At 39.0% G+C, this 10042-nt stretch overlaps 1 protein-coding gene across 1 annotated transcript; it reads left to right on the top strand.

Annotated features, from left to right (window-relative positions):
• Positions 1–1729: 1729 nt before the first annotated feature.
• tmem119a (transmembrane protein 119a) lies at positions 1730–9496 on the top strand. The gene is made up of 2 exons (XM_012863389.3): positions 1730–1881; positions 6974–9496. The coding sequence occupies exon 2, from the start codon at positions 6989–6991 to the stop codon at positions 7736–7738; it is 750 nt and encodes a 249-aa protein (XP_012718843.2). The 5' UTR covers positions 1730–1881; positions 6974–6988; the 3' UTR covers positions 7739–9496.
• Positions 9497–10042: the final 546 nt, after the last annotated feature.

The following is a 10042-nucleotide window of genomic DNA, read 5'->3' on the forward strand; positions in this document are numbered from 1 at the left end:
AAGACCAGCCTGAACATGACTTTTTCAGATCATCAGCCTTTTTGTGCAATTTAAAGACTCACTTTGAAATCATAGATTAACTGTGAGTTCATTGATCTTGCTGTTGAAGAATCCCTAGTGGGCGACTGTGGCTTGAAGGGCGACTGTGGCTTGATGGGTTGAGTAGTTCGATTCCAGCTTCCCCTTGCCACATGTCGATGTGCCCTTGGGCAAGGCACTTAACCCCAAGTTGCCTACCGAGCTGCGTCTCGGTGTATAAATGTGTGCGTGTTAGTGAGAGTGACTGGGTGAATGTGGCTATAGTGTACAGTGCTTTGGGTAGTCAGCATGACTGGAAAAGCGCTATATAAGTTCAGTCCATTTACCATTTAGTGATCTGGAGTCTATTTTGGATTTTTTTTTATTTTTTTGCCCCAACTTAAGTCCTGTAAAAGTCCTCAATTTTTTCAGCAGTTCGGTGACTTGAGTCATGGTGACATGTTTCTCAGTGGTGGTGCTGGAGGGTTACAGGGTCTTGGTTTTGTCCTACTTGGCCGTGGGCCAGTCAAAGACTCCACAACAGCCAGAAGAGTTCAAACTACTTGAACTGTCTGCGTATAGATGAATTTATTCTTCCTCTTTCCACAAATGATTAAAAATAGATCATTTTAATTCAGAATTCCTCAGACAGTTCTTGGATTGAAGATAAGCCAACACAGTATCAGGTAAAAAATGCTTTGTATGACACAATTAGCATTATTTTTCATATAATCTTGCTGCAGGACATGCTCTAGATAATGTTCCCTGAAGCTAACCACTAATGTGGCCATTTGCATTATAAATGAATTATGCAGAGTGAGTGAGAAATATGATGAATCCACAGCAAATATCTCCAGGTTTTGGTTTTAATATTAAATTTATTCTGAGACCTTGACCTTTTTTGTTCTGTTTTTTATATTATGTCGTTTAAACTATTCTATTCATTGTTAGTAATATTTTTGTTTTTCATTGTCTTATTTATTATTAAGTGTTTCCATTGAAAAGCTCTTTTTGTGGCGGATTTAAGTGAAGAACAGTATGCTTAAAGGTAAAGCACATATAATCAAATGGTTTGCTTTCTGTGAGGCAGTAGATCCTTGCTCATGACCCAAAATCTTGTGAAAATATCTGAGAAAAAGAAAACACGAACAGCTCAAACTAAAAACCCTGCATGCTGAGAGATAAGGACACCAAAAATGGCCCCGAAGTTTATATGTTCACTCAGTTTTGTGTTTTTGGGAGGAAACTGGTGCTTTTTCTCCCTGCGCCGCATTCCAGAGTAAGGCTGTAATCACCGTAGTCTTAATTAGAAAGGACTTGGTGGGAGGCAGGGATTGTTTGGTCAGACTCGCCCCAACAAACCCAGAAATAACCATTTCTAAAACATGAGACCTGCGCACCTTCTGCAACATCACTGCAGCGGTTCGTGTTGAAGTCCCAGACAACCTTTGGGCTGAAATAAAAGAAAACTGCATTTTGTGCCAAAGTGAACTCTTAATAGACAAATAGATTTCCATTTCAGCTGCTCATTTTTCATGCTCATATAAAAAATAAGCAGGTTTATTACAACAAAAACTAATAAAAGTCCCAAATGGCTCCTGCATAAACTTGGATGGAGACCGATGATGGAAAGCTGAGAGCGAGGGAGGAGACGCTGAGGATGGAGGGCTGGGCATCAATTTGCATCGAGGAGACATTTTAGAGCCGGACCAAAAAAAAAAAAAAGTATAACTTAGCAGGGAGGAGTAAAATATTCTCACTCTCTCCTTCATCTTGTTGCTCCGTTTCTTCATTTTTCTTCAGTCTGAACCGTTCTGCACTGCATCTGCTTGCCCATCAGAGAAATCAAGGAAAAGGCCGTCGGTAAGTATGTATTTAACTTTAACTTGTGTTTCACTTAGAAGCACAGATATGAGGATATTCTTTTTATCAGATTGTTCATTTTTCAGCTCAATTGGATTAAATAAAACCCTAGAATAAATCATCAAATCTCAAAAATAGCTCTTATTACCGAACTTTTATGTTATTGAAGGTAATACATGAACTTGATGCTGTATTGTGTTTGAAAAACTGCAGACACTAAAGTAGCTTTTTATTCAAAACGGACATATTGACATTCATTGGTGTGGGAAATAAAATATTCTGTTACATCTTTCAAATTTCAACTTTCAAATCTTTTTTCTGCATATGCTTCATTTTTCAACATCTGTCCCTTTCATTAGACCCTCACTGTTTGCATTGATAACTTAATTGCCGAATATGTGTATTTTTGTATTTTTATAGAATCATTTAGACAACTGCTTACCGTTTTATTTAATTTGTTGGAAGATGAGTATTTTAGGTCCTCCACCTTGTTTTCACATAAAGGGTAGCCTCCGATTGAAAAAAAAACAAACATTACCATTACAAAAAAATGAGAATAAAAAGTGTCCCACTAGTTGCATATGTGATTTTTATGTTTTGAAAATTTAAGGCATACGTGCAAAAGTTTAGTTTTTTTTTAAGCTACATACTTTTTGAAATGTTTTCCATTAATAAAGAACAAAAATTACAACCCCTGATAAAAAAAAAAAAAAAAACTAAGGAATCACAACTGTCAAGGTGTTAAAAACACCTTATGGAGATATAAAACAGCTTTTTCCATAATGTTGACTTTGTAAAACATAGCATACAAATTGACTGATGTTGCACCTCTTTTTATGTGAAACAGAGATAAACACAAGAAAATTGTTTTGCAATTTGCATATGCAATAGAAAAAGAAACAATGCAGGAAGCTTGTTTCCCAGTGAAGCATATAAAGAGGACAGCCTGAAGGAAAGCAAGGACATTTTCACTTATTATTCAAATACGGCTGCGTGTCAACAAAATCCACAAGTTGACATGAAAAGTAGATTTTGTAGCAATTAAATTATTTTAGGATGAGAATAAGCAAATAGCACTAAAATATTTATTTGGGAAAGACAGATCCTCTCATTGACACGGCCTGCAAACAGTCAAAAACTCAATTTAATCAAAATTTGTGTTGAAAAAAATACAGATGTTTGAGTTCATCATGCAAAGCTGATCTGGCAGCTGCTTAATGGGAATATCAGAGCTGGACTGATGAAAAACATTGAGGTTTTTTTTCTAATTCCGAAAGTTCAGCTTCTAAATAAAATAGTTACACGTGTTTCTGATACGACAATTGACTGAACATCTTCTAAGAGCTGTGATTCCTTATTTTTTACCAGAGGTTGTAATGTCAAACTGTTTAGGCTGGAATAGGTTCGATAAACCTCAGATTAAACCTAGACCAGTTTTGCTTTATAAATGCAACAATTTGTATAGAATTTAGATTTTGTAGCCCCACTACCTTTATCTGGGTGAAAGATCAAATGATACAAAAAATATCCATTGACCAAAAATATGATTTATTTTATTTATTTATTTATTTTATTATTATTTATCATTATTATTTTATTTATTATTATTTTATTTTATTTTATTGTTTCATTATTGGAATTATATGCAATAACCCAACACAAAGTAGTTCATAACTGTAAAGGAAAAAATATACAAAGTTCTTGCATTTTTACGTCATCATCATATAAACATTTGAAAAGCGCAGCGTTTGTCTGGATGCCATCACTGAGTCCGTTCTGTAGAACCACCTTTCTCTGCAATTACAGGTAAAATTAGTTTTGGGTGTGTCTCAACTAGGTTTGCTCATCAACAGACTGAAGTGTCAGTTCTTTGAAAAACAGCTCGACTTCAGTCAGATTGGTTGGAGAGAGTCTCTAAACAGCATTTTTAAACATTTTCCCCTTCAAAGCAAAATAATTGACTGGACCGTTTCAACTAATAAACACGTTCCCCCACAGCACGGTGCTCCCATCACGTTGTTTTATAGGTATTATTGCAGTATTGATGTTGCACCCTGGTTTTGCAAAAACTGAAATACTGACCTACTTTTGCCACATCTTCTCCACTGTGTTTCCTGTGTGGCTTGTGGCAAACTTTAGATTTGACATTTTCTGGTTTTCTTTCCTCTTCCATAAAGACTAGATTTGTGGCTCACACACCTTTTTTTGTGTGAGCCACAAAAAAAGGTTTCCTGGAGACAGATTCTGCAGCTGTGTCATACTCTTTCCAAACCTCCAATGACTCCACAGAGCAGTTAGTTGCATATTTACCAACACTCAATTTCACCCCAGTGGACTCTGTCTACTAATTGGGCGATGTCTCTGGGAACTTGATTGCACTGGATTGTATTTTGGGGCGTTAAAGTATACGGGGTTGAATACAAATTACTGCTGCGATTTTCCGATTTTATCTGTGAAGATATTCTCAAACAAAGCATCATTTTTTTGTCTGCTTCACAATCTTGTGCAACTTCCTGTCAGTCTGTTCCACCAAGTCCAAATCAAAACCGCTTTTAGTGTAGTCTGTAGTTGTAAGAGGTTGACCATTTGCACACATTAATGGAGAACTTGTGTGGTGAGTGAACCGACGCCACATAACCAGACACGTAAATCTTGAGTCTGTGTCACACTAGCGTGAAAACACCTTTAAACGTTTAAATAAACTTTGAGAAAATGGAGCATCGCCGTAATAGAGCACCAGTGCCACATGTGATCTCTGCATGCTCTGCTCTTACATAGCGACTGAGTGGCACTCCCAGCCCTGCAGCGATATTTTAGAAATGTAATTTTAGCTGTAATTACCAGATCTGAAGGGGCAGAGCGGACCTATATAGCTGTACATCCAAGGATGAACACCCAGCCCAGCATGCGGTCCAGCAGAATACACAGTGCATGTTTGACCACACAAGCAGTGGAAGGGTCCACGGTGAAGCTGCAGCAGCTTCACTGCAGCAAGACGCTGATTAGAGGGTTGTCTTTACAAGCACGGCACTTTATAATTATACACTACATTAACAGTAAATCAGAGCTAATATAATAGCAGATTCACTAGCTGCAGTTTTTCTTTGCTAGGAAGAGACGTTTCAGAGAAAACTGAGAAGAAAGATTTGGTTGGGGAGTTCAGCTGTTCTGTTCACAACTGCAGGGTTTCCTGGAAGCAGAAATATCTCCCTCAGGTCTAAGCTGCTGTGGGCGGGTGTGCACCAGCTGGTGCCCAGAGTAAATATAGAGGCCACAGCCACAGGTCTCCCACGCCTCTGCGCTCCCACTGGAATATAGCTTCCTCCTGGCTTTGGTGTGGTGGATGGGTGGCCTCCCTCTACTTTACAAATTATAAGGCCAAACTCGCTGTCTCCACCCCAAATAAGTAATGGCTACTCTGGAGTCTGCAGAAATAGATCTGGTGCAAAGCCGGGAGAGGCAGAAAGCCCAGACAAACCAGAGTGGAGCTGGAGGAAGAGTTGTTAGAACCAGTATTTCACATGCTCAGCAAAGCAGCTCCAGTCGAACACAAATTAACATCTCATCTAAACAAGGGAGACAATGTGCAGGTCTTTGATCGCAAAACAGTTATTAAAAGCTGTATATTCCAAGAAACAAAGCTGGGAGCAAAATTCTTTGTCATATCTCCGTTCTTTATATTTGACTTCCAAAGATACATCATTTTATGTAAACTTCTAAAAAATTTTACGATATATATATAGCCAGAGCCTTACCTCTGTCAGTCTGCCCCAGTGCAGCTGTGGCTACTAACATAGCTCACCACCGCCAGGGTGTGAATGACTGATGACCACAAGGTGCTTTACACTACAGTCAGACTAGTTAAAGCGCTATACAAGTACAAGCCATTTACCACACCAACGTCCTTCATTCTTGCAAAACAATTTAATCGGAATCAGATTGACTCAATGTACAGCTCGGTTCAATCCAAACTGCAACTTTTTTAAAAAAAATTAAGTAGTCATTGCCCAAGGGATGACTGAAAGACCTACACAAAGCCAGCCTGGAGATTGATCAAGCCACTTTAAAATATTATGAGACAGGTTAGCTCCACTGAATGAAGAAAAAGTAATGGTTTAAAAGTTATGCACACCACTGTAAGGCTGTATTTAGATAAAGCAAATAGGATTTTGAGACATTAAGACATAGCTGTCTGAACCGTTCCCTAAATCAGAACTAATTACATTTTAATGGTGTCTGCCAATTCATTTCTGATTCTGTTTTGGCCTAAATAAATCACCTATGGCATTTAAAGACATTGTGAATTTAGCAGCTACACTTTTTGGAAAATGCTAACAGCTAGTTTTAGGATCTTGCTATCAAGATGATTATCTGGTGCTAAATAGGTTATTTTGCTCACCTCAGCTACTTCAAGCCTACTAATATTTGCTACAAATAACCCCTTAGCTATAGGAAACTCACAGTGTGCTATGCTAACAGCAGTTAATGTGCTATTAAATAACAAAATGCTAAGATTAGCTTAAATGATTACATTATTAGGACAGCTAGCCCTACTAGGCTAAAGTAAGGCTAGCATTAGCTTGGCTAATTGTAGAATTTAGCTGCAATGATGGTAATGGGAATACACTGAGTGTAACTTGGTTTACTGTGTTTTAAATAAATTATACGTGTAAATATGTATAGTGTACAGGATAGCTATATAAAGGATGAGTTAAAATGAGGGAAGGTTTTGACGAGCATTTGCTTCCGCCTATTACTTCTCAGACAGTTTGATTTTATTGCTATTTTGCATTTTAATCTGCATTATCATGGTGTGGTTATTTGTCACCTTACTATCAAAATAATATTTTACTTTTTTTCTCTTTTTTAAACGTTTATTGCCTATATATGTTTGAAATCCATTTCTAATCCACTCATTCATTCAATCACTGGAAACGCGGTGGTTTTTAATGCTCTCGTGTCTGCTGCTTTATGATCACAGAGGATATTTTTGCCTATCTTGAGTAACTCACTAAGTTGCTTTTTTTTTCAGGGACATCCAGCCTTTGAACTATTCTATTTAAAAACCTGTTTGCTGTTGTTGTTGTTGTAGGACCCACCGCTGATCATGAAGTCCCGTGTGGTTTTCCCCGTCTCCTGTGTGACTCTGCTGTGGCTGTGCTGCAGCCTGTGTCGCTGCAGTCCTCTGTTCTACAACATATCTATGGACGGCAGCGGCGACGGAGCCGAGCCGGAGCTCATTTTCCCCGCCTCCTTCTCCACACGTGCGCCCGTTCACGTCACTGCTGCCACTCAGCCTCCCAGCCTCACCAACACCATCACCACCACCATGATCCGCCTCAAAGACTTTGTCCTGAGCCGAGTGGTGGACTTCCTGCAGGAGAACCTGCTCATCATCATTGTTGTTACCTCTCTTCTCATTGTGTTGGTCTTCATCATTTGCTGCGCGTTCGCCATGAGCCATAAGCGCAAGCTGGAAGCTTACAAGCCCCTTCCTAACCCGCCCAGGAAGTACACCGCCAGTAAAACTGGAGCTCGCAAGAACTCGAGCGAGCCTCAGGAGAAACCGTATGCCGTGGACCACGTGAAGAGGGTCCACGTTCAGGGTCCGGCTTCCCCCAAACACCTGCGCGTGCCCTCCAAGGCTCTGGTGGGAGACAAGGGGAGGGACGTTAGATCGTCGCCTCGGCAGGAGGTCAGAAAGGTCAGAGACACGGAGGAAGTGGAAAAAAGAAGAGAGGAAGTGAAGTTCAAAGAGTCGGTGAAGCAGAGGGAGGAGGTCCAGCAGAGCGCCGGTCCCAGCTCCAGCTCCAGTCACCCCGTCTGCACTTGCCATCTAAAGAAAGCCAACCACTAACACACGACCGAGGCCACATACCCATGCAGCCAAAACAAGTCAAAATGTCACTCGGAAGGAAAAGCGTTAGGTGGAGTCATGCCTTTGTGGAGATTCTTAGGAGCATAAAATCTGAATAAAAACCAACAAAAAAAAAGACCCGGATAAGCAGAATGCAGAAAGCAGCACTTCAAGTGCCTTACTGAGCAAGTCTGTAATTCATCCGTAGCTCCTCAGAAGGGCTAATTATCAAGATTAAAGAAAAAAAACAGAACTTATGTACACATTTATGTGAGGAAAAGGAAAAGCTGTGCAATTTAAACAATGCAAATAGTGGGGAAATCCTGATGATAGGGAATTGAATGGATACAAAAAGAATGGATGATTATGTACAGAATGTGCATAAATGCATGCACACACAGCACCCTCCATAATTACTGGCACCTCTAGTTAAGACGTGTATACGAGCGGTAAAATATTACCTTGATGGCGAGATTAACTCGGGTCTCTGTCCATCCTCATCTTTCGGTGTTCCAGTTGTTTTTGTTTTTAACTAGTGCTCTCTCTGTAGATTTAGCCTAGTCTAGGAGAGCAGCTATTTTCTTTTAGTAATTTTCTGACTAATAAAGAAGCTAACATCTGCCTTACTGGAATGCCTGGCTCTCTTGTCCTTCTCATTTTGAAGAAAAATAGCCCTATGTTTCCTGTCGTATTTGTACTTCAGCATAAATTCAATGAAGTACTAATTTAAAATGCATAAAAACTCTGTTGAACTTAAAAAAGTAAAGTAGAAATACATTAAAAATTGCTTAAATTTTTAGAGATATTTTTTTTCTGGATCCCCTAACACTGCCCACCGCAGAATAAATTCTGGCAAATTAAAAGTTGACTTTTTATAAAAAAACAATTAGGCAGATTCATTCAACTTGGGGTGCCAATACATATGGAGAGCACTACATTTTCTTCTCCAGGTAACAGATTATTTAGCAGACATTAGTAAAATGTCTGATGTATCTAAATTTTATTTTAAGGGATTTTAAACTATCATTATAGCCAAGCACAGGTTTATCATGTGGAGAAAGTTTATTCTGTTTTCCCAACCAGAAAAAGTCGTTTAGAGGAAACTCTTTGATGCTGTAAATAAACACACAAATGCCAAGAAACTTGACTTGATAATGAATAATAATTATAATTTTTTTTATTATCAGCTTTCATATTTACCTCTATCCTAGTGTCATTTTAAGTTGTGATTTATTATATTTTGTTTCAGAACCCAATTCGGGAAACTAAATGGAAAATTTGTATCAGTCTCATTTCAGAATAGCTGAACTTGAAAGTACAAATATTTTTAGTCTATCTTTAATGTGTTTCAGTGTTTTTATGATTAACATTCAAGTGGCAGATGTATTCGCAGATAAACAGGTAAACTGCAGTTAGAAAATCAGGGTTCATTATTTTATATTTATATATTAAATTCTGTTTTTCTGTCTAAATGTACACATTTAAAAATTGGTCGGAATGTAAGTATGGGGACAGCTGATTGGATAGGTTGTTGTTATTTTTTTTTGGGCAGGCTAAATAAAAATTTAACCTGATTTGATTGGATCAGTTTGGATTAAATATTGCAAAATCGATGACAAGTTTGTGTTTTGCCATGAACACCGTTTCATCTGAACCTCACGCCGCTGTCTCCATATGTTGCTTTCTGTGTGACACTTGTACCTTTTTACAGAATTACCGTCTCATTTCGCTGGTGTTTAATAAAACCAAAGAAGGGAACGTCCTTGTCATTCTTGAGTGTGCGGCTATTGAATTGGAACAAACGCAGCCCCCGAGGAGACATAACAATCAGAAAAAAAAAAGCAACAAGGGTTCTAAAATTAGGGACGTCTTCTACATGCACATTATCTTCCACTGAAAATCTGTAATTTTGAGCTCCATTCACCCAGGGATCACAGCTGACTATTTTAAGGTAATTACCCATGTAAAAGATTCATGACATGTGCTGCTCTGTGATAAGACTGAAGAGCGCGTTTTAATTTAAGCCTTGCTGAAACAGCAGTGAGCCCTGATGAGGCCGCTGACACCACCGGCCTGAAAGCAGGACGACAGGAGAAGGGCGGTGGGGTCTGGACCTGACAACAGGTCCTTTGTTCCCACTGGCTTCTGTCCAGAGTTCTTTAAGTATTCCAGCAGATGTAATCCAGATACATACACGGCCCTTTGGTGCAGAACAAGAGCCCGTGTATTGTCTGCACAATCGCTCGGCACTCTGATTTGTTCTAGTTTAGGGTTACAAACAACCCGGACACAGACTCGGCAGGG

The sequence above is a fragment of the Fundulus heteroclitus genome, chromosome 12, assembly GCF_011125445.2.
Source record: "Fundulus heteroclitus isolate FHET01 chromosome 12, MU-UCD_Fhet_4.1, whole genome shotgun sequence".
Classification (NCBI taxonomy): Eukaryota; Metazoa; Chordata; class Actinopteri; order Cyprinodontiformes; family Fundulidae; genus Fundulus; species Fundulus heteroclitus.